The sequence below is a fragment of the Squalius cephalus genome, assembly GCF_949319135.1.
Source record: "Squalius cephalus genome assembly, chromosome: 11".
In the NCBI taxonomy this organism is placed as follows: domain Eukaryota; kingdom Metazoa; phylum Chordata; class Actinopteri; order Cypriniformes; family Leuciscidae; genus Squalius; species Squalius cephalus.
Window position 1 is genome coordinate 13,926,218 of NC_137132.1, and position 26,337 is coordinate 13,952,554.

Below are 26,337 nucleotides of genomic sequence, written 5' to 3' on the forward strand. Positions count from 1 at the left end.
CTCTCTCTCTCTCTCACATACACACACACACACACACACATACATCTATATGTATATTCTACAGTTTTATTCTTCTTTTTTATTCTACACGGATGATTTAGGCAACGATTGAATAATATATAGAGTTAATACAATCAGAATTGCTTTTCTAATAAGTAATAAGTAATTTTTATGTTTTTTTTAATTTATTTTTTTTTATCCTGGCCAGTACCGGTGTAGATACACAGGGAGAAATCTCAAGTCGCCTGTGAATAACATCAAGTAATCAAACACTTTATTTTGAATCTCCTCAGGGGTGAGACTTCATTTTGAAAAATAGAAAGAAAAGGAAATTAAAAGAAAGAAACTGTCAAAGCAAATACTGTATAAATTGTAGGTGGAAAGGTACTAAGGATTTTTTTTTCTACTAGGATTCATGTTTACTTAACTATAACAAATACTAACAATAAATGTTATATTAGCTTCATTGGGTTATGACAACCCCATATACTGTAGAAATGCTTAGCTCAGCCGCTTTCATGAAGGATATTATCCAGTAAAATGATATTATTCACTGTCAAACCAACATACTGGAAAATTATTTTCCTGCTGCTTTCGTTTTGTTTGTGATCTGCAAAAATTCTGTTTGCTTGTTTTATCGTACTGTGAGAGCTTCCTAATCCCTGAGACGATAAATAGTTTTGGTCCTTTGAATCAAATAGAGTCCAAACATCAGGCTACAAAGCAATAATGTGAAGGTTATGTTATTATATATTACCAGTTAGTGTTGTAATATTTAGTATAGCTAATACCTGAAGATTTTACAAATATTATAAAAATGTCTTGGCCAAATTTCATCTGAAATGTAATAAAATATCATTTAAAAGCAATATAACACTCGTATTACATTTCAGCACTCTTGCTTAAATATTTATTAAAATTGCAAAAGAAAGATCAATAAGAAAAAGAAACCAGGACAATCATGTGCGAAATCATCTGATATGCTGTAAATATTGGGTCTCAAAAGGAAAGTCAGCCAGAGAGGGACCTTGACCTGCCAAAAGTGGAATAAAAGTAATTATTAGCGCTCCTCGCGGTGCACATTTCCTCTGATACTAGACAAATGAAGGCTTGGTTAGCTGAGATGTTTGCTTCATCATTCATTCCCCCCACCCACAGCTGATTGATTGCTGTGATTTTATTAAGAAAAGGAGAAGGGAAAATTGAAAAATGCTTTTTGCAGTGTGGAAACACAGCGTTGATTATAAACTCTTAGGCGAGACAAAAGGGCCACCTTTCCATTTTGTTGCCCAACAAATAGGCAGCAGGTGTTTTTGACAGGTGTCTGATTGCGTGCTACAAAATACATTAAAAAAGCAAACAAATTGATGCATTTTTGTGCCTCTCATGGTAAATGGAGTTGGGTCTGATGGATGCTATTACCCAGGGATCTGATTGGCGGGACACAGTGACTGAATAGCACAGGTGTTTTGGGGAGAACAGTTTGTGTATCTGTTGCGCTGAGCGTCCTTGCTTAAATCGTGGTCTTCTGAAGTGTATCTAGAGCGGTTCACTATGGCAGTGTAATTGGTTTAACCTTTTAAATGGATAGATGATTTCCCTTAGTACGACACTTAGGATCAAATCATAATATCCATAATGAATGGAACATATGCAGCGTCCCTTGCAAATTGGAGAAACCTAAATCAGTGGCCCTCAACTGGTTTCCTTTCAGGACACAGATTGGACATCAAATAAACACAACCGTACCAAAATTGTTTATAATAAAAATACAGTATGTGCTGGTTTTTCTTGAGGAATACAATATCTAAACTAATGCTGTACTATACTCTGTTGCATATTACTACAAAATTAAAGGTTGAAATTAACACCAGTAAAGTCCAAAACATTAGATTCAATTGCTATTTATTATATATATATATATATATATATATATATATATATATATATATATATATATATATATATATATATATATATATAACATTGTATATGAGTTATATACAAATATTGGAATTGAACATAAGGCAGTTTACAGTATATAACATTTTTGTATGCTGTGTATGATTCACTAAGCAGAACCGACTCATACTGTAAAAGTCATTTGTTTGGGAATCACACTACACCAGTTACGTTGTGTGGGTTTGATTCACTAAAATGAACTAGCTCATAAGAGTCATATATTCGGGAATGTTGCACTACACTGTACTTTTTTTATGATTTATAAGTTATTACAACATGTTTTTGCAGCGCTTAAACTCTTCAAAATGATTTAAGGGATTTTCAACTTTTTTATGTTATATAAGATTCAACAATTTTTTTTAAGTCAGTTTAATGTCATTTTAAGTTGAAATAACTTAGTCATCCAAGTTTATTGTAATTAAAAATGTAAAAAATGTAAACAGTGTTTCATGGGTTTACGTTGTATGGGTTTGATTCACTAAAAAGAACCGAATCAGTGGTGTCATTCGTTTGGGAATAAACTTGTTGCACTTTATGTGCTTGATTCACAGAACTGACTGATAAGAGTCATTATTTCTGAAACTACTGTTGTCTGTTTTACCATGTAGATTCAGCTGTGATGTTGTTCAGTCCGTAAAAATGTGCTTGCGTGAACTGGTAACAGAACCTAGATACAATAACAAGAGATATGGTATGCTTTTTCTCCTCCCCTTGAAAAATTGATGAACCATTTTTAGCATAGCAGAACAAATAGGGTTGTTGTAGTTTAATATTTGCATTTTGAGTGAGAATCTTCTACCTAAATTATTACATAAAAAAAATGATCTTGTGATTTTGGAGATGGTCAGTGCCACCGATTGCTTTTTCTTAGATTTTCGAGAAAGACAACCTTTTTTAATGTGAAGTCCAGGTGGGTGAGCGCAGGTTTAGTGACTGTTCTGTGACCTGTGTTCTGTCGGTCGTAGTGGGAGGATGATGTCCCTGTCAGCTCCTCTCACCCCTTATGTTCTCATTATCCACCTCCTGTCCACATGCTCCAAATGACAGACTCAGGGACAGGAGCACACAGCCCTCCACCAGAGATGATTATATAAAGAAATAGTGCATTATGGGAAAAAATGAGGAATATAATCTAATTGATGACGTTGCGTAAAATAAGCATTTCATCAGTGCGGGTTAAGCTTTAAGACTTAAGTTGGAATAAATATTATCTTGTATCCACTGGGAAATGGCCAGCAACAGAGCAAGAATAGGTTCTTTTCACACTCTGTTAACTATTCACACATATCCAAGAGGCTGGTATCAGTACATATGCAGTCTGGTGAGAAAAGCTCTTTCTGCTTGATCTCATGGAAAGTCAATACAAATGTTTCTTTTGCGTAGTGACTTACTGGCAGCCTGAATGGTGCTTTCAGTTGGTTTCTCACAGTTTAATTATATTTTAGCTCACTGGGCTTTAAAAACACACTTGACACTTATGGCGAACAGGACTGTGAAACATGAGACAAAACACGAAAGATCATGGTGCTATTCCATAACAATCACAGTGAATGTTCCTTAGTAAGACATGTTCCTGAATCAACATTTCAGTCCAAAAATTTGTCCTAAACCTAACTTACCCCTAAAATCATAAGGGAAATAAAGGTGAATAACAATGATATAGAAGCACCTAACCCTGGTTGTAAGATTAAACTTGACATAAACTGCAAACTTGACCCTCAAATCTGATTGGTTGATTGGAATGTTGTTCCAGGATCAACAAAGAAGTTGATCCAAGAAAATGTTGTACTTGGTGAAATCAGGTTTCACCAAAAGGGGTCAAAAAATGTATATATTGTGACGATTCAGTTCTTTTCCTCCATACTTCACAGATAAAGTAACAGCATACAAGTTTTACCGACATAAGGGTGAGTAAATGGTGATGAACTATTCCTTTAATGGTTTAGCTGTAGCATTTTATTGTTATTATTATTATTATTACCTTGTAATAAAGGGGTTGGTTTAAAATGAAAAAATGTAGCATCAAATAAAGTTTTATAAGAAGCACAGAATCACTTTCACAAACGGTCAAGGAAAGAATGACATAGTTTTCCAAACCGAGAGCTTTGTGGTGGTCGCAGGACCTAATAGTGTGTCCTTGGGCGCACATGGCATGCACAGATTTTTCCATCAGATCCCCGTTAAGGTACGCTTTGAATCTCCACCCCTACCCTTTTAATTAAATGAAAGCACAGCGGGTCACATACAAGCTCAAAGTCACACCACAGTAACGGACAAAAGCACATAGAATTGTGCTCATGGTCGGAATACACAAATATGGCTGCTCAGCGGGGTAACTACAAATATAACTGTGAAATTAAAGGGGAAATGGGGCTGAATATCTGCAGGGCACAATTCAGAGGTCAACTTTAGCTGCTAATGTGCTTTACTAATGCAGAAATAATAGCCTATATAAATAGTCAAAAACATTTGCTTGATTTTGGCTACTTAAAGGAATCGTGAAATGTTTTCATTTACTCATGCTCATGTTGTTTCACAACCGTTTGTCTTATTTTCTGAGACATTTTAAAGAATGTTCTGCTTTCTGTTTTCCAGGCAATTACAATAAATGGTGTTATGGACCTATAAGTATCATAAAAGTGGCCTGTATGACTGAACTCGTTTGAAACCATACAAAAGCTTACAGTTTCTTACTAATGGTCTTCCTCTTCAGCTGTATTGTTGCGAGTCTTTGAGTTGAAAATCAGTCAGACCAGTTTTGTAAATTTGATCAAAAAAATCACTAAGTAAATGATTCTTTCATGTACTTAGGACATCAATACTTCGCACGAATCTGTAAAGTTAAAAATGCAATTTATTTTTGTGATGGCAAAGCTAAATTTTCAACAGCATTACTCCAGTATTCAGAGTCACATGATCCTTCAAAAATCATTCTAATATTCTAATTTGATGCTCAAGAAGCATTTCTTACTATTATCCATGTTTTTAGCATGCTTTGATGAATAGGAAGTTCAAAAGAACAGCATTTATTTGGAATGGAAATATTTTGTACCGTTATAAATGTCTTTACGTTCCCTTTTGATACATTTAAGTCATTCTTTTTTAATTTCTTGGTTGTTGTTTTTTTTATCCTACTGACCCCAGACTTTTGAACATTAGTGTATTCACACACACTCCCATGTCATTGGGGATTTGGATTTAAAAAAAAAAAAAAAAAAAGTTCCAGAGTAAAAAAAATCTTTGGTGTTCCACTAAAGAAGTTCGTACAGTTTTGGAATGACACGAGGGTGAATAATCGATGACAAAATATATTTGTTTATGGGTTACCAACAAAGAGCAAAGGGATCTTGTCCTTTCCTTAAATCGTAATATTTATTGGTTTTGTAGTGGTAACATATTGCACAACTGCCATTTGAGAAGAATCAGCTTTCAAAATCGTCCTTTTTGAAGGATGCCTTGCTAGCACAGCTGTCTACACTCAGATGGCATCAAATGGGCTTCTGCTGAAATCTGACCATCAATATCTTGTAAGAAGACTGACAGCAGTGACATCTAATCACTGCCCTACTGACATGCCATAACTCCCGTCTGATACACGTCAGGCTGAGGAGCTTATTGACACGAGGATCCTCTATTTATAGTGTTGTATGTCTGCTGTGAGTGCCTGGATAAATCTAGAAGACTTTTTACAGGCCTCATTAGCCTCATGCTGTTTATCATACACTGTATCCATATTAAATGATCTGCTTAAAATCTTCAAACGTCTGTGAACTTGTAACCTGGATATGGAGATCTTGGACAACTTTCCCAATATTTTAGATATCTTTAATTATGATATTATATATGGCATTATGTCTGTGAAGAAATCAAGGAAAACTCTAGCCTGGCTCCGCCCTCCTGCGTACTTCCGCTCAATTTTATTTCCCTTCAGTACTACGTCTGGGATTGTGGTGTATTCTTTGGTTTTCTCCGATCATTTTTTGGCGGTCCAATCAGCGAACAGAGGGAGTGGCTGAGAACGATGACGTTGAGGTCGGTTACGTCACGACCAAAGGTTAGCGATTGGTTATGGCAGATCCAGAGTGACTCTGGGCAGATCCAATAGTTTTAAACTTCAACAGAGTACCGGCCTACAAGGAAGTTAACGCTTGTCAATGGAGAGAGGCCAGACTCTCTGTACAAATGAAATGTACGAGAGTCTGGTAGAACCAGGCTAGGAAAACACAACAGGTAAACGAAAATATTTGATTGTGTGTCATATCCGTCACACTTTTATCAAAGTTTATGTTTAATTGTATTTAGGATACATAAAAATGCTAGAAATGAAATTAGCCTTGGCAAACTTGCTTGACCTCCCTGTTGAATTGTGTTGAATTATTGAACTCGATCACCAGCAGCAGTACCACATTAAGGTTCTCAAAAGTTGTACATTTACATTAGAAAGCGTCCTTATGATGCTGAATGTTTCCATGCCTATCCAACTGTACAAAAAACGTACGTGCACACTTTACATACAGATCCCTGTGAATATAAATGAGATCACCTTGCCTTTTCAGCCAATACCTCCTTGTCTTTCTGCTCTGCCTGTGATGTCCATCAATAGAAACTTTATAGCTCTCTTTCTTCTACAACAGTCTCCTTGACTTTGACAGGGATGGCAGTTTGCCATCAAAAAAAGGACACCACCACTTGAAGGAAATGCTAATGCAGGAAAGAAAGAACTGTGAGATCGTAGTGTCATGTCATCTAACATATGCTACGGAAAGATTAAAATCCAGACCTGAATTAAATTTGATGCATGCGAAGTATCTGATGACGTGAAAAGTGAACGTTTTCTGCTTTAACACTATTATATCTGTCCTGTTTCTCCTCACGCTTGCTCAGGAGCCGCTCAGACCATATCAGGTACTGCTTTTCCTCTTCCACCTGGATTACATCACCTCTCAGTGTCTTCCAACTCCTAATTTTTCTTTCTTTGCACGTTTTCCAGTTTGCATGGTTTGATATCTGGCCTTTGAGGCAGTCAGCATGTTTTTTCTTTGTTCTGATCTTAAGAATCTACCATACCTTGTCTGCTTTTCCCCCCCAATCTTTCCGTTATTGACATTTTAGAAGTGTCTTATCAAACTGCTACAGTTTATGCTACAACAGCCACAATCAGGTTCATTTCAGATTTCCGTAAGATAAGTTTGGATTGATCTTGTGGTTGATATACACAAGATCTTTTTGAACCTTTACACTCTCTTCCTACTGTACATGAGTTCCTGTGCAAGGTCTTCACAGATTTTGGGAACTGTTACTCTAAGCCAGGGGTGTAAAGAGTAATTGTACTTCATAGTTCATTACTGCTATTTTTACTTTACCTAAGTACTTTTGAGACTGAGTATTTTAACTTGTACTCAATTACAACATTTCTACTCACCACAGTTTAATTTATTAATTTATTAAGGCTAGATCAGGATGGTATGATTCTGGAAGTGCACATCTATGCATTCTTTATTTACCAAATTTGGCAAATGTTTTTTGTATGAACCTTAAAGTCAACATGAAATCTATTTTTACAGAATGTTGCTGTGTTTATTGCAAATGATTTATCCATTCAAATCACTAGTTTTTAAAAGATTCATGTGGACTCATAAACTTTAATCAAAAACATTGGGTGGGACTAAATATCCTCTATCCTCAATTGATTGCAAACTGTAATTCAGATCTGTAATCATTTAGTAAGCAACGCCCAACTTCATAGAATCCAATCAGTTCCCGAAGGACGTTCCGGGGTTTTTTTTCTTTTCTTTTTTCATTCCAGAATACGTTTCTCTTGGATATACACTAAATGGACAAAAGTATTAGGACACCTCGCCATTGCAACAACAAGGGACTGTGACGACATTGCATTCCAAATCCACAGTAATATGGAGTTGGTCCCCCCTTTGCAGCTATAACAGCTTCCACACTTCTGGGAAGGCTTTCAACAAGATTTTGGAGGGTTTCTGTGGGAAATCTTTTGCCCATTGATCCAGTAGAACATGGGAGTTCAGGCACTGATGTTAGATGAGAAGGCCTGGCTCATGATCTCTGTTCCAATTCATCCCAAATGTGCTCGATGAAGTCAGGGCTCTCTGCAGGCTAGTCAAGTTATTTCACACCTTGCTTTGTGCACTGGGGCACAGTCATGCTGGACTAGAAAATGGCCTTCCTCAATCTCTTCCCACAAAGTTGGAAGCTTAGCATTGTCTAAAATGTCTTGGTACGCTGAAACATTTTGTTTTAACTATTCATCCACGATCCATAGTTTAACGATCCAGTCCAAAACAGGCTTTTAAATAGACACATTTTTCTAAATAGACAAATGAATGCTCTTTTACTTTGATGGGCTAATGAAGCTTATTTTGATGAACAAATCTTTTGTTTTTTTATCAATTTAAGAGAAACATTTAAAGTACATTACTAGCCTAACTTCAATAAAGATAAATCTGGGTACTTTTTTAGTTTCGCTCAAGTCGGTTTTTCAGATACATTGATCTTTAAAGTAAAATGAATATAGTACTCATATTTAAAGATCAGTGCAATTTCACTGTACTTTACACTACTGCTCTAAACAATGTGGAGAGGTAATGGCTTGAAGATCAGTACCAGCATGGTGAATCTTATAAAACATGTCAAAAATATGTCACTGTCAATTTCACTCCAGAATTAAAAGAAAAAAAAAATAAGAATTATATTTTGCCTTTACAAAATCCAAATTGCTTAAATAAAGCTCATTTAAGGACCATTTATCTTTTTTTGCACTGTGACATTATTTTCATGACATTTCTCTCTCAATTCTCTTTACCATAATGCAATAGAAGATCCTCTTTATGATATTCACTTTACCATAGTGTGGAAAAAATGTTTACTTAAATTTCAAAATACGATAACACTGTAGAATACTGCTCCTTCATTAATGAATAACTACACAGGAACAAATGAGTAACACACTATTAACATTCTAGTAACTACTATTAACTACACTGTAAAAAATTTCTAACCCTCCCAAATCAAAAATTTCAAGTGACCGATAACATCTAAATTTTTCAATTGGCCCAAGTGAAATTCTGTAAATTATAAAATTAAATTTACAGATTTTCACTTGGGCCAATTGAAATTTACAGAATTTCACTTGGGCCAATTGAAAAATTTAGATGTTATCGGTCACTTGAAATTTTTGATTTGGGAGTGTTAGAATTTTTTTACAGTGTAACAAGAAACTCTGATTAACAAATTAGTAAGTTATAGCGCTCAGTTGAATGTGGTAGGTCACTATTAGCTAATCAGTAGCTACAATTTTTTCATACCTCCCAGATAAATACTACAGGTTCATAATTAACATGAATAATGCATAATTTATAATAAAAGGTAATGGTAACCCGCTAGTAATGACTCAATTGTTACTACATCCTTATAAAGGAACTACTAATTATTTGGATCAGTATTCTAAAGTGAAAAACATGAGAACTACCTAATATCGCCTTAAGTCATTGTAAGCTTTTGAGATTTTTGTAAGATTTTGAATAGTAATTCCTTTCAATGGATTTGTTAACACTTTAGTCATTACTAGTGTGTTCCCATGATCTTCACTTTAGAATACTGATCCAAATAATTATTAGTCCCTTTAGAAAGATGTAGTAACACTTGAGTCAGTACTAATGGGTTACCATTACCCATTATACATTATTAAAATGTATTATGAACCTGTATATAGTAGTTCTTATAGTCTTCAGGGAGGTATGAAAAATGGTATTACTGATTAGCTATAGCGAACTACCACATTCGACTGAGCGCAATTACTTACTAATTTGTCAATCAGAGTTTCTTGTTAGTTAATAGTAGTTACTAGAATGTTAATAGTGTGTTACTCATTTGTTCCTGTGTAATTCATTAATGAAGGAACAGTATTCTACAGTGTTACCCAAAATACATCATGGTAATATTTGTTCTGCTGCTTTTAACTGATCATTTTTTAAAATCATTGTATAACAGTTTTGACTGGTAATACTGACTATTGATTGTTAAAAATTTCCGTATTTTATAAAGAAAATTATCATTGAAAATAATATGAATAATAAAAGCTATAGGGATGTAACTTTTGGCCCTCTAGCAGTTAAAAAACATAACTGCAAGCATTTTGCAGAAGAACAGTTGTGCTTCGGCTCTGTGACTGTGCAGATGAATCTGGTTATCCTACTGCTCATAAAACATTCACTACTAGACTTATATCCAGTTTAGATGGAAAGAATCTCAAGCTGACTAGCTGAAGACGTTACTGTAGCTTTACCCATTAACAGACACGTTACTTCCTTGAAAATAAATTCCAGCACAGCGCTACAACAACCTAAATGAAATGAGCCTTAACAATAGATAATACTTTACAATGAATTCTGTTAGAGAGCTGCATATGGCGATTTATCTGTTCAATATAATACCTTACTCACCTGTTCAGTAATAAAATGCTCTTTTAATCTCTCAGTTCTCACCATCTCTGAAAAGCCAAGTCAATATTTATTCTCGTTTTAGTAGGAGCTCTGTCGCATTCTCTTGTTGCCACAAGATCTCCACTTTTGGCTCTCCTCTGTTTGTTTTAAACGGGTGATTCCCCGTAGGTTCGAGATTTAGTTGTTCCATGTCAACCTTTCTCGCTTGTTGTGACAACTGACCTATGCCACTCCCACACCATACACGCGACAAAGTAGTCGGAGCAACTTTTCTCTATTTACGGATATGACGAGACACACAACGGGCGAGTGACGTATGTATGCAATTTCCCACGAAAACCATCCTGACAGGTTTAAAATATAAACTCTTATAATAGGCTTACCTTAGTGAATCAGGGTAAGAGAAAAACACATTTTGGAAGAGGGTTTGATGACGTATTTATTCATTATTCTCATTATTTTGTTAATTTTGAACAAAAAATAGTTACATGGTGTACCTGTAAACATCAGGGCAGATTATGGTAATGAGGATTGTGGTGGTAAAATGTTCTTACTTGTCCTGAAAATAATACCACAATTTAGAAGAAAAAGAAAATCTGAATAGTCTTAAATGAAGCCTTTATTTTCTTTTCAAAAGTAGTTGTTTTTTTTCTTGACTGGCTTTGTGAAGTTCACCCAGTGAAGAATTTTTTTGTGTGTGTAAATAAAATAGGCATACAAAATTTGAATCATGCAAATGGGTTTAAATTCACACTTGTAATCTATTTCAAATGACTTCACAATGCATTGGCGTACACCTTCACACTCTGCAGTCAATGAATCAGTAATTCTTTAGTGCCTATGCCATTCTGCCTTTCTTTAATTGGCATTGTTCAAACTTGCAGCATGTGTGTGATTAGGTACATTAAGATATTAAAGTTGTACATTCAAAAGAATAGACTCTATTCCCAGTTGCTTTTCATTTCCACTCACTGACACTGGAAAGGATGCTGTCCAAACAGCTGTTGGACAGGTTTATGTTTACCTATGTTATGTTTCTTAGTCAATCTGTTGGCTGTGCAGCCATGACTTGGATGTGCAAATTAAAAAAAGGATTTTTTTTTAAATGAAGAAACCTTTAATACCTTCAAAAAATGACTTCTTTAAATCAATTATTAAGCCAACTCTTGCTTTAAAAGGCATGTATAATAATTAATAATACTAATATAATATAAAGTTAATAAAACACATTCCCAGAGTACCTTTTAATGTGTATCAACCTTGAAAAGTTCTCGCTTCAGGAAATGTGTATATTACCCGTGGGATCTGTTCTTAAAAAGGCTTTGAGAGTGAAAGATATGCTATTATCATGAAACTTCACATGCATTAATTACATTTCAAAGTCATGTGACTCAACCAGTAGAACACCCCGCATTCACAGTAAAATACATTTACTTTCAATTTATGTATATGGCTGTGTGGCAAAACCTAGTAAGCTGCCTACCTAGATGGTAAAAATGACAGCGCACTAGGTTTTTAGGAATAATGATGAGTGGTGTTGAGGTGAATTGTATTGTAACTATCAGTGATTGTTATTTGGAGAGGTTAGAGATGGAGCTTGTTGTAAATGTGAGAGATGGACACCTTGGTGGGGTTATGGGGCAGAACTGAACAAGACTGTCATGGCCTTGAATGCTAAATGAATGAGTTAAATCACAATCAGTCTTTCGGCCAATCACATTTTGGCTTGCTTGAGGTGAAATTGCAGATGAGGCCGTGTGGCAAAACCTAGTGAGCTTTAGAATGAACGTTTAAAATGACATAAAAACGAGTAAGCGATGACAGAATGTTCATTTTTGGGCAAACTGTCCTCTTTTGAAGGTAAAGAAGACAGTTTCTGTAAAATTTCTTTAAAAAAAACAGAATTTTTATCCTAATATCACTTATGACTTCATGATGTCTAAACATGGTTTCTAGAAGTATGCGCTGAAACTCTTTCTTATGAGCTTTTTCAGTTTTTACAACCCTTCCAGCTAGAGTTTTTTCCTTCTTCCTTCTTTTTGTTTGGCATGATTGCGACAGCGTGAAACCTGGCTTCACGGATGTTTAACGTTGGGCATGGTCGCAGATTGTAGTGGCATAGCACCTCTGTGGTCTCACAAACACTCCCAGCATGCCTGTCTGCTAATACTCCTTCATGGAGTGGACGATGCTTCATCATCCCTAACGTTCACAACCCAGGAGGACAGGCTAAATGTGTTGTTCTTCCACACCGATTTGTTGTTCTTTGACTGGGACATGCAGGGCTGAGCTGGGCACAGTCGTATAGTAGAGATATTAAGATGTTTTGTTTTTAGTCGCTGTAAATGTCATAAGTGCCTGAAGGCATCTGATTGCTCAGCCACACAAATGTTTGTCTTACGGTTGTGCTAAAAGTAGTGTTTTACTCTGCGTGCTAGGATAAAGTGTTTAAAAGCATTCTTTGGTCATTTTTCATGCCTCTCAGCTCTGTGGGTATAAATATAGAGCAAGGTGACTTTTGCTTTTCTGTTGTCTTCACTTACAAGGAATAAATGGATCCCCATTTTGAATGTAAACCATAAGGGAGTGATGCAGCCTCTAATTATCAGCTGTTACTGGCTCGCAGTGAAGTGTATCAGATACTTTCCTCTGTGTTTGCAGAGCTTGCTGTTCAGGTCCGGGTATTATGCTGTTGAGAGCCGCTGTTGATTGCCAGCTTCCATCAGCTTGTGTTTAGATGGAGAGGTTTGATAAAGTTCTGCCGTGAGCAGCAATTACCAGCCTTCCCCTCTCGGTTGCTGAGTGCTGCAGTCTTGTAGCCAGGGTGTTCCACACACACTAGAAACACACAATGCTGTAAAATCAATATGTCCAAACCGAGAACCCAGCCGGTACATCTTAACCTTGCATGCATGCTCTGACATCTACGCGGAGCGAAACATTGTTGCTTGTTACATTTATCTGTGTGTCACTCTCAGTTTCTTTTACGCCGCTCTAAAATGTATGCACGTGTTATGCAAAAACATCAGTATTCAAAGGACTCCTCGTGAGGATTTGCATTATCATTGCTGTCATCTATTCAGTTTCAGCCTCAACTTTTACAATTTCATGATACAAGAGCAGAATGAAACAGGATCTGAATTGTAATAGTATTTTGGGGTTTTTTTGCTTAAAGAAAGAGTGTCATGATTGCCTCTCTGACTGAATAGCAAGGCAACAGCCAAATGAGAAAAACTGTGTTCAGTGGATGCATTGTAATTACAATCCAGATTGTGATAAGACATGGCAAATGTAATAACCTTATTCAGGTATTGCAGTGATGCTCAGTTTTTTTTAGCGGACTTGGCTTCCAAAGTGTTTTTTTTCTATTCATTTTCTCCAAAAGGATTCAAAGATTTCTGCAATAGAAAGCAATGAACCAAAGCAGTCACTTCTGAGATGAATCACATGGCAAACTTAGATTTGAAGGTAAAAGTTTTTGATGAGGGAACAATCTATTCATCCCATAAACCCTTGCCATTGCAAATTATGTAATCAAATCCATTTTTAGAAGATTATTCGAATATTACATATAATTAATTATACTATTACATAGATTCAATTCATATTATATATATTTATATAGTATATAAATGTGTGTGTGTGTGTATATATATACAGTATATATATACAGATGGTGGTCAACCAGAATGCCTATTACCGCCGCGCCAGCCGCCGCGGCGAAATTACCGCGGCGAAAATAAACCAGCCGCATTTCAAAGTCGTTCCCGAAATGACCGCCAGGTGGCGCAAAGGGACATTGTGCAAAACAGCAGCAATTGCCGTATTTTAAAATGTAAGTGGGTTAAATAATAGGCATATTTTTCATATATATAAATAGGCCTATTAGGCTACAACAGAATAGAACCAAAGATAGAATCAATTTTACAGCTAAAAAAATAGAATCAAAAGTTAAAAATAGAGACGATGTTAGGAGCAATGACGCTGAATATTTTTACTATTCTATTGAGGAATTAGATAAACGAAGAGCTCTCGTGAGCGATACAATTGCACAGTAATTTATAGTGATTTCAAAAGCAGTCCTTAAAAAAAAAAAATTACATGGAGTAGTGTGGCATAATTTTTGAGAGATTACGCGGAACACGTTTTAGTTAAGATCCTGGTTTCAATGCCCTTAATGTATATAGACTACTAGGCTTTAAAAAAAATTCACAACGCGTTTTGAGATTGTTTTGAATTAAACATTGAAGTTTAAAATGTAGTGTTTTGGCACACCAGGCCGAGTGGCGTTACGCATTGTTCAAAAATCAGGTTTTATTCTGGCATGTTGAATTGGCGTTAATATATATATTTTTTTATTTATTAGATTTAGATTTTAGGTTTTGTTAGATTTATTTTTCTCATAACAGCTAAAATAACTTAATATATGCCTTGTCTTCATATGATTTTTATCAATGAACTAGTGTTTTCTGACAGTGTCGACTGCAAAGATGAAGTTGACGATCGCCATATTTGTAGTGAACGCACCTAGAGAGAAATGCACAAAGACATAATCAGAGAGTAGCCTTTTTCTTTTTCGTTTTGAATTATTTCGTTTGAAGACATTTCAAGCTTTGTGTATTTGATGTATTTATCATGTCTGTGTGAGGCATACGCTGAGTTTCGTTAAATTAGGAGGATGAGATGCGCTCCAGCTGACGTGCAATGCAAGTGACCTCACGGGCGCCTCTATGATTAGTGTCTGTTTGCTTCTCTTACTTATTGAATCCAGACAATTGGGTGATGAAAAAATGATTAAAATTAAGATACAATTTATAGAAAACGAAATTCACTTTAAAAAAAGGTTTCTACTAAACAAAACTTAATGAAGTGGTCAAAATCATGTCTGACCCACTCCATATCCATCTCTCGATATAATGCATCTTATCTTACTCATGCTGTTCACTTTTCATATTCAACATAGATTGAAAAAACAACATTATAATATTTTAACAAATATGATACTAAATGAGATTATTTAATGTCTACAACAGTATAGTAGGCCTATAGACTGTATTTGTACAAATTGCTGCACGTTAATGTAATTAAATGAAACCTTGTAACGAATTCACACTGTAGACTGTGTACAGTTGAGACACCTTAAATAACTTGCGTTAGCAGCAAGCACAAGTTGTGATTTTTGCTGTGCACTTGCATATTAGTGTCAGCTGGGAAGGAAATATAGAGACCAGACCTCTTGGAACTTTAATTGAATACATAGCGTTGGTAAAGCATACTGAAATTACATCCCTACAAATGTATTAGGCCCTACTGAAAATAAATGTATCGAATTTAAGCAAAGTAGCCTAAATGTTAAGACTGTAAACCCTTTACTTTTTTACGTAGCCTAAAGGACTCTTATAGCCGACTTTGGGTTAATTTAATTTGTAGAGGATTTTTTAACTCAAACATTAACACTGAAATAAATTAAACTAAATTATTGTAATTTTTTGGCACACCACGACGAGTGGCACTATGCATTGTTCTAAAGCCAGGTTTTATTCTGGCATGTTGAATTAGTGTTCAACAAATGCGGCGGCGCGTTCATTTGAATGAAGAGCGCTTCTCGCTCGTGTGAGCGAACACACACTGGAACGTTAGGCCATATCGCAACGAGTGAATAGTGGCCGAGTGGTTGAACTTACGTTACGATCATTTAGATGACACGGGTTCGAATCCCGAACTAACTTGGACTACTGGTGTTTTTATATTAGCCTATTAATGCATTTTATAGTCTATTGTTGATGCAGAGAGATTTGTCTTCTAAAACATTTTTTTTTGCCTATTTACAAAATAAAATCGCCATGCATTTCCATTTTACACTAAGGAACAAATATTATACAATGACTTTACTTCTGTAGCCTATAATAATTCATATATATGACGTTTAAACGACAAACAATAAAATCAGAACCAGTATTCTGTTGCGTTCATGGTTGCAGTGGCAGTAATGCATCCACGGCTTTTCAAAATGTCACAAAGCGTTTTGAGATTGTTTTGAATTAAATATTGAAGTTTATAATTTGTTTGGCACGACGAGTGGCAAACTGTTTGTTTTGTTTTGCAAACTCAGCTAGCCTGTGGGGGGTTTGGAGAAGGCAATACTTTGCTTTATCGTGGGGGTGCAGGACAGAGGTGTTAATGTTCCGTCTTTCATGGTGTCGGAGCCAGCCTGATGAGCAGGCAAAGGCAAAATTCTTTTAAGGATTAATCTCAAAATCTCCAAAAGTCCATAGCCTATGTACAGTAGGCCCTATATCTTATTAAATTATATATTGTAGTTTTATTGATTGTATAGGTTTTCCACAAACAATTTAAATTTAGCAGATACAGAGCTCTTTTATTGGCGACCCACCTCGTTTTATTGTAAGGTGAATTCAGCAAGGCATGTTGTATCTTTGAAGGAACAAAAGCTATTTGTTACAGTTTTTTCTTTCGTGATTTGTGTGGATGACACACAGCGACATATACAGTATTATCAGCTGTATGGTGTTTTTTTACGCTGAAATGCTTAATTTCGAGAAAGACCCACCGCGCGCAGTGAGGGAGACCAAACTTACTAAAAAAATATCCAGCGCGAGAGAGGCAAAGAAAAACGCCTGTTCTTAATTTATGTTGCTTTGAACTTTTTCCGTTTTGTACCGTTTTAATTTTTTAATTTAGCTGCAATTTCTTTGACAATAGAAATTTAAAATGTTGCAAGAATAGGCCTAAGATTCTGTGTTTCTTATTTTGCATCACAAAGGGAATAAACTCTATCGATGCAACCCTGTTTAAATAAATAAACTGTCCCGACACTTTATTCATATCTTAAAATGTGCGATGGGTTTTCAAACTTAATTAATTTTATTTTTATTTTACATTTTCATTGTTTATTTTTTAATTGAAAGCAATACTGTATTGAAAGTATTTTTCTGATTTGTTCGATCTGTTTTGAAAAATGTCTTCCGTTGATATGGCCGGGTATACTGTCAGTCATCTCAATCTCGTGAATGATTCACACACACACAAAAAAATAATTTAGCAGATTAAAGACGAGCTTCATCATCTTCATTTTCTGGTGCGATCGACTGACAGTCTTCCTTCATCAGATGTGTCGTCTTTGCAGCGGGAATGTAGCAAATTTATGTTGTAATGTACAATTGATAATTAAACAAGATGATTGACTTTAATAAACAGATACATATTTAAGCATCAACAACACTGTCGGCTACACTGAGATTCGATCTCAGATCGTTTGAAGCTCCGAGAGGCTCTTGTTAATGCTTTGACCACAGAGCTACCGTCTGAATCGCCAACGTCTACTATTTTCTCTGTTTTAAAAGTTTGTAACATGTAAGGCTATATTTAGTTCTGAATATAACAAAGAATGCTTAAACCGACTACATCGGTTAGGAGCTGCAAGTCCTGAAAATGTTTTAATTTCACGGTAAATTATTTTAATTTATTTCACTGTTATGTTTCAGTTAATAAATCTACAAACACATTAAAATAACACGAAGAAAATGACAAGTAACCTATTGACATAGCCTTTCTAAATTATAGAAAAACTGGGCACACAATGTTAACGTGTGTCTACTTTGTTTAAATTTAATGAATTTGAATTCGTTTAACCACAATATTTATCTTGAATTTATCTGTGACCTCAGCTCAGATTACTGCCGCGGCAGATTACGTCATAAAGAGAATAAACTGACACTTTTCAAAGTCTGTGATTACAGCGCCACTCAGCGGTAAAAGGCAGCAAATACACATCCCAATTTTGCCGCCGCGGGAACGGCGGCGGTAAAAGTCTCATTCTGGTTGACCACCATCTGTACAATTGAATATATTATGTATATATATTATTATATATTTGCCGATTATTGTATTAATAGTCAAACAATTCAATTGATTAATAGTCAAATAGCTCAAGCAAATATAGCAGTAGTTTTGAGTGTAGAGAGACATAATTTGCAATGCTTCATCATAATGAGAAGACGCTGCTGAGCTTGTTTGCTGTTGTTTTTGTTTCCATTGTAACAGCATCTTCTCTGATTGGTGGATTATGGGTAGTGAAGCTCTGTTAAATGCAAAAAAAAAATTATGACATCAAAATCACTTTGACTTATGTCATCGCTCAACAATTTTAAAGCTCCAGTAGACCTTTCTCAAAAGATTTTCATGTTATTCGGTATGGAGAAAATGAACAGGATTTGTATTTCTGCTGCGCTCTATTGTAAGGCTTGTGTCTGTTCTCTCTGGGTTACAGCGCAGGGTCAGAACCTGGTGACGAATAATGTCTCAGTGGTCGAGGGCGAGATGGCTATCATCAGCTGCCGGGTGAAAAACAACGACGACTCCGTCATCCAACTGCTCAACCCCAACCGACAGACCATCTACTTCAGAGACGTTAGACGTAAGCAGTACTGACTTCTCTTTCATGCTCACTTCAGTTCAAGGCAGAAAATGTCATAATCCACCCAAAGCCTGCATTGTTTTTCGCAGAAAATTCCAATTTTACGCACCAAAATGGCCCTGCAACCCCATACAAATTCATAATTTGGCTGCTCGTCACAACCTCCTATCGTTTAAAAGAGCAGCAAGGCATTGCATTGTTGACAAGGTCCTTTTCAATAATTGAGTGACAGAGTGTAATTGTGTCAGGCTGATTAGAGTCCTCTGAGCGGACCGTTTAGATTCCAGCCTTGAGATTGTTTGGATGCTCAACGGCGCTCTGCATGCAAAGTGTATAATCTTGCCTTCTCTGCTAAATAAGGACCTTGATGAGCTGCTAAGTGACGGTCTGACCCGTGATCCGAACCTAGTTTAGCTAATGTGTGGGAATAACCTCCTCATTCCCTCCTATGAAGCGTTCTCCATACGAATCGCTCCTATGGTAATTTAAGATGAGCAGATGATAACACATTGACGGTTTTGAGAGGTGTTTCATGACATTTCAAATGCAATTTACATGTGCAGCTGGCCTATCTCTCCGCGGGATCCCGTATCCTGCGGTTTGAGTAAATATTCAAGGGCGTTTGAAGTATTTGTAGACATCTTGTTCCTCTTGACAAGTAAATGTTGAAGTAATACTGTGATAACATGCATTGTGGCAACAGACATTTTAAAGACATTTTGTTATTGGGATTAATGTATGTTCTTTATTTATGCATGGCCATGTGTCTGTTACACTTTTTTAAAAGTTCTTCTATCCGACCTTTCGGCATATATTTCATAGCTTTAGGGAAAATTAGGTAATTTTTACAGCCCCTTTCTTCAAAGAAACAGTGATTGAATGTTGGAGTTAGAAACACATTTACGTAATATTATAATTCTGCTTGCTCACTCGTCTCAACATTCGAGCGAAAAAAGAGCACATTGATGAAAGGTCAGGTTGGAATTTTGTCATGACTTTATCTAATTTAATTAATGTGTTGGTGGTACCAAATTCTCCTAGTGGGCATATTTTAGTGCCAATTACACCCGACATAAGCTTTCCGATCTGTGAATACTATGAGAGAGGGAAAGGCAGGATATGGGTTGGGGTTTAGGAGAAGGAAGATAGACAGAAAGAGAGAGAGCGAGAGAGCGCTCTTGCCGCAAGCTCTGACATTATTTCTATGGATGTGACTGGAGGGATGCTCAGCCTTCAATCTCTTTAATGCTGTAATGTATTATTCTGTCTAATGTTTACTGGGCTGCCAGCTCTGTTTGTGAAAGTATGACCACTTGAACAATTCATAGTTTTATCCCTTCAGCACAGATGGCTGGCACTGTGCATTCAACATGACACAAGAATGTGAATGTGTCTTAGCGTATAGAGCATGCACCTGTGGATGCCGGCCGATGATATATTGCACGGTGTGCTTCGTTATATATTAGCAATATGATTCAGCGGCGGTTTATTGTTTCCGCTGTGAAGCGTTGGCTAAAGTTTTATCACATTACATTCAGACTGCTATTCTCATTTCCTGTCACTTATGCTAGAGCTGCTCTATAAGCCTTTTAAGAGCAACTTAGAATTAAACAGTGACGGTCGGAGAAACTGTCATTTTCATTTTCTCAAGACGATAATGATATTCTCTACAAATTACATTTTACAGCTCAAAGAGATTTTTGGCACTTTTTTAGTGAACTTCCCTTTTAGTACACTGAAATTAGCTAAATTATAATACTATTAATGCCAAGAGGATGATGACTGTTTCAGTGTCATTTTATAGCATCTACTGTACAGTACAAACTTCATTCACTTGGGATCTTTGGGTAAAATTTGACCTACATTGTGAATCATTAAAAATTCACGACTTCATTATTAGGGTGCAACAGGTCTCACCTACAGGAAACTACGTAAATAAGAAAGAACTTTGGGACACAACTTTTTCCCCTTTCTAATTTATTTCTAACAATTTTGGGACATTATAATATTTCATATATTTTATAACAATTTCTGTATTATTCTGCTGTTAGTAAATGGATTATATGTATCTTACATCTACAATTCTAGTTCATTTAAACTTCAAAAATACTGTAAAGCTCTATTGTGACAATATATGACAGTCAATATAGATCCATTTTGCAAGTAGGTCACATAAACATTTAGTCACCCCCACTTATGCCAAGCTTTTTGTTGCAGTCCTACAGGAGTTTGGAAAAAGTGCTGTAGTATTAGTTTTTGTTTGGTGCTTAAAAAATGTCATTTAACTGCAAACGCAAAGTTTCTCTGCAGGGTAATACAAAAGTTTTGCAAAACAAAAGCATTGAAATTCTTTTTTTCTCGCATCTCATTTTCCCATCACCATGTCCCTTTAGAGGTTTTTGTAGATTTAATTGTGTTAAAGGTCCCATTCCATGGATTATTTTATTACTTTAGATCAAAATTTTTTATAATTTAGAAATAAAAGGCATTTTTCCTAGCCTGATTTCATCACCTGATTTGAACGCTCTGTTTGAAGGGGCGTGTCTGCTGTGAGACTTCAATGTAAACGCCCTCTGCTGTGATTGGCTGACATGCTTGCATATGAAATATCTGGCATTACATGTGGAACTATCTGGAAAACTTTTACTATTACAGCTATTATACGTTTTTACTATTACAGCTATCTGGATTAACGAATCGTGAGAAGTTTTTTAAGTATTTAGATCTAATCCCATCACATAAATGGTTGCAGTGATGAGCACTGAGCAGATGACAGCCTGTTGATCGCGTGAAAAAAGATCTTATCATTTCAACGCAGTTTCTGCACTCTCACTAATGATTTCACCAATGCAAACATGAGGTATATAAATACAGTAAGAGATTCGTTGTGCAGTGTAACAGCGTCATTGATTTCATAACGAGTTTTGGCAAGTGTCCAGATAAACTCGCGCTGTTTGATTGACAGCTTGGGCGATTGGAAAGGGATTGTTCTTTGATCGCTTTCTGTATATTAATCACAGTTTAAGTAAGATTATTTTCATCCTACTAAGAGAAACGATGTGAAGTTGATCGCTACTTCCATATTAAATCACTACTTACCGCTTGCTGGAATATAGTTGAAATTGTCCCCTTCGTCAGTATGAAACGCTGAGAGAAGCCTGCTTGATATTATCCCAGGTTAGAAAAACAGTCCGTGGTGAGATGGACAGAGCAAACTAACAACTTCGAATTAAACTTTTGCGGTATCCGATTATAGATAAACATCAACCACGTCTGTTGACATTTCGCCATCAATACGCCTGTATTCCTGTGGGCGGAGGTTAGTCAAAACACGGTTTTAATGACGTCATTAAAGAAGGAAGTAGAGGGATGTAGTCCAATTAAGCCGTTTTTTGTAGGCGACTTCTGTGAAATAAAATATCTCTTTTGGCATTGAACTTTGAGCTTTATAATTTTACAGATATTATTTATACTCTAACAACAACATTACACACTAACTAAAGTTTGAAACATGGGATCACGAAGAACGGGACCTTTAATACAAAGTTCTGCCATGAAACTCTAGATGGCGCTGGCTAATAGGTCCTCAACTCAAACATAGTTCTCTACAGGGCACAGCTGATTGCATCAGCAGCCAATGAGCTCGCTGCTCAACTTTCAACTACTTGGTTGGTGTTTGCTTTAGCAGTTTGCAATGAGAAGCTCTCCACCTCCCCCAGCTCCACCTGTACAGATCTGCTACGAGTAATTCATGGATGCTATATTGTGCACCAGCATGTCTTACATACTCCTAGCAGCGTGTCGTGTATGAATTGGCAGTTGCAAGTCCTGTACTTGCTCTGCAGCAGCAGCAATAATCAACAGCAGTGACAATAACAGAAACAGCAGCAGCATATAAGATCTATTCTGCCAATACCAAACATCGTCATCGACCTGTGAAGAGATGACTCGAGATGACTCCCAACGACTCTGAAAAGACAACTTCTGTGAAGACCTCCATTGAAGCAAACTCTGAATCAACATGCACCAATGCAAAATTTTCTATATACCCTAATCATTTGTTAATAACATGTATTCATTACTTCAATGAGATCACTGTTTTCTGCCTTAAATTAATACATTGTTTAAATGAATACATTGTTAGCTAACCACGTGTATGTACATTTCTGAAATACATAACTTGGACAAAGTCACCTCTGACAACAGATCACTGTAAAATTGTAATGTAGACACATGCATTTTCTGTAAAGCTGCTTTGAAACTATGTGTATTGTGAAAAGCTCTATACAACTAAATGTGAATTAAATTGAATAGAATATTCATCACCATGCCAAACACTCAAGAGTTTTTAACAATGTCACAAAGTCTTGTCCAAAAAAAACAATTTAAAGTGCATTCGTTGCCAAAAATAGGTCAAGAATGGCTCAAAAATAATGGAAGGGTTAAAATGTGGCCATATATCCTTACTACAGAAAATGTGTTCTGCTCATTATATTTCTATCAACATAAGAAGATATATGCTGTTTTGTAAGACAATCCAATTTGTATTTGATTCATCTAACATGCTACATGTAATTTCCTGCGCCCCTTCTCGTTTCATTCTCCAATCTGTGTGTCAATTTGAGATAGTTGGCTAGGACAGCTGAAGAGCATCTCAAGCCAGCTGGGACACAGAACAATCAGATTCACTCACTGTCAACCTCTTACGGACTCTGATGCTTTAGAATTTAAAATGCCCTCTAATGAGCCCAGTTCATGTGCAGGTTTGCCTTTCAGAGATTTATATCCTTCATATTCTGCGAGACTTCTGCTGCGCTTCTACCATTTCACTGTACTGATGTGGAGAAATTACAGTCCTCCGGCATTACCTTAAGTCTGAAATCATAGATCTGTTTGATGCATAGTGCATTAACTCCCCATTTCAATTGCAATTCAGTCCGAGCACTAAGAAAATCAGCCCTTTCATTTCCCACCCACCATCTTTTTGCTCAAAACAAGCTGACCTCATCATTATTCTTAGAGAGGACTTCCAAATGCTTCCCAGGTTCAGGGTTTGGATTAAGAGGGGGTTCTTAAAATGCACCATCAAAGGTCTTAAACTTCTTATGGAGCTGCTCAATTAGAGCTTTGACTTCTTGAACTTCAAGCATGATTTTTGAGTTCGCTCATTTAATGAAACTCCCCAGAAGTTCATGATATAGCATTATTTATGGTCCTCGAATCTGATTGGCTGAGCGGCATTCCAAGAGTTCTTATATACAGTCTTTGAGGAAGTTCACACAGAACACAATTTTCCATTTTTCATGTTTCTGTCAAGACAAGCTGCTCTAAAAATTCTTAAAAATATATATATTTTTTTTAAAAATGGTTGAAATGTATCTCTAGATCTTGGCCCTTTCGCTGCACTGAAAAAATAAATTATGCAGGATTTACTTTCACTGTATATGATCAATAAGTAATGAAAACATATGGTTTTACATTGCAATTTACAACTTTTTACAGCAAAGTTAGTTTTTTATAAGTTGCACTTTTTTTTTACAGTGTTGAAACAATTTTCACTCTATAAATTGCTTGTAAATTTCACAAATAACAGCAAGTAACACATGGAATTAAATGTGAAATATTGAAGGAGAAAGACAGAAATAGTATTTTCTTGTACAACTTCCCCTTATAATCTGTTTTATTTACAACTTCAAAAGAGTGGAAAAAGCTTGACGTTTTGATTTCATTTTAGTGGTGTATAAAACTGGCCAAATTTCATCTGAAACATTACTCGATATTAACTTCTTGCTTTTTCAAATGTTGGAAAACTGCAATATCACACTCACAATTGATTTGTCTACTTCCTACTCATCCAAATCTGTAATCCTCACTCTTTATGTCGTTTATGTCTCAGCCTTGAAGGACAGTAGGTTTCAGCTGGTTAACTTCTCGGACAACGAGTTGTTGGTATCGTTGTCCAACGTGTCACTCTCGGACGAGGGCCGGTACGTGTGCCAGCTCTACACGGATCCTCCACAAGAAGCCTATGCAGACATCACAGTGCTGGGTATGACATCTACCTTACATCTACTATAGAATGCTAAAATCCTGATTATCGATTTACTTCATTGATTCGTTCACTCAATTGAACTTGTCTAATTGAATCTCACCATGACACAATATCAGCCAATTACTCTCATGCCGTTTCCAATAACACAAACCAAACAAAAAGGAACAGATGTTGCGCTATTGACATTGGTAGATCGCTTTTGGCAGGCGTATTGACTGAATTCCTCTTAGATGTTGAAAAGGCTACATCGAGCGATTCTGGAGTTAGCTTTGCGTTGAATGACACTAACATTAGAGGTTTATTATGCAGCATATTTGGACATCCTGGAGAGCTGAATGGAATTGAGTGCTCTCTAAAGTAGCATGAGTTTTATGAGGATATGCGTTCCATCACAGCATGGACTCTTAACCACAGGACATGAAAGCATGAGGCAAGATATTAGAAAAAGAGCCCTCAAATGGCAGCTCTTGTAGTGACAGACGCTTTAGTGCCATCAGCAAAGCACCATATGAGCTAATGTGCTATGAAAAATTAAAACATGAGTAAAACAGCTTGTCAATTGGTTGAGTGGGTCTGGCACTGTTTAAATACACAATGAGACCATCGACATATAGAATTGCTTCTGTATGTAGCTCTAAATGTTTCAGAGATATCTTAAACAAGTTGAGTTGTTGCTAATCTAGCCATGCTGTTCATCAGCTTAAATTAGCTAATGAAGCTAGTCAAAAACCCAAAGTACACAAACAACGTCTTAAACCAGCCAACAGAACTGCTTGACCAGGCTGGGAGACCTCTTTTTTCAAGCAGGGACAGCTTAAAAAATCTGATTTATGGCTGGTTTACTCAACCTGTTTATTATCTTAAAGACCCCGATAAACTTCAACTTGGTGTGCCGTCATTTCGAACAAAATCCAGCCAAAACAGAGTTTGTTTGGAGTTTGTTTCGGGAGTTCGAAACAGCTTGCCAAAGCTAATTTTCCGGAAATGTTCCCTCCGGCTGGCAAACACCTTCGACCTACCATTGGTCCGTGGCGATTACATAATAGGTAGGTGAGCTCTGGGGCTCTGCCCTCTTTGACGTGGAAATCTTCTCTGGTTTATTTGCTCTGTTGAGTCGGTCGAGGTCAGACGTCTGGGAAAGAAAACGTAGACACTGGAGAGCTGTAATTCTAATCGAAAGCAACACTAACACTGTTGTTTTATGTTGAACACTATAAAGTTGTTTGGTTTAAAGCATTCTGTTGTATAAAGTGATGATAATGAAGTGACTTTACTTGACTGGAGTGGAGAATGGCAGAGCTCCTTCAAACATCGCATCGCTATTACCAGATGCTTTCTTAACGGCTGTTTTCTCACCACTGTCATTTCTGTTGTGTGTTTATTTTGTTATTGAGAGGAAAGACAGCAGCCCATAT

General features: G+C 36.3%; 1 protein-coding gene across 4 annotated transcripts in view; it reads left to right on the forward strand.

The window, feature by feature from the left end:
• The window catches only part of cadm1b (cell adhesion molecule 1b), a 175,494-nt gene that overhangs the window by 98,771 nt on the left and 50,386 nt on the right, over nt 1-26,337 (forward strand). For 2 of the 4 annotated variants that reach the window (XM_079885268.1, XM_079885270.1), the window contains exons 2-4: nt 6,847-6,867; nt 18,724-18,870; nt 24,767-24,919. In XM_079885268.1, coding sequence (XP_079741394.1) covers nt 6,847-6,867; nt 18,724-18,870; nt 24,767-24,919 — 321 coding nt within the window. The remainder of the gene's footprint in view (nt 1-6,846; nt 6,868-18,723; nt 18,871-24,766; nt 24,920-26,337) is intronic. The other 2 variants (XM_079885269.1, XM_079885271.1) reach the window with 1 other exon arrangement.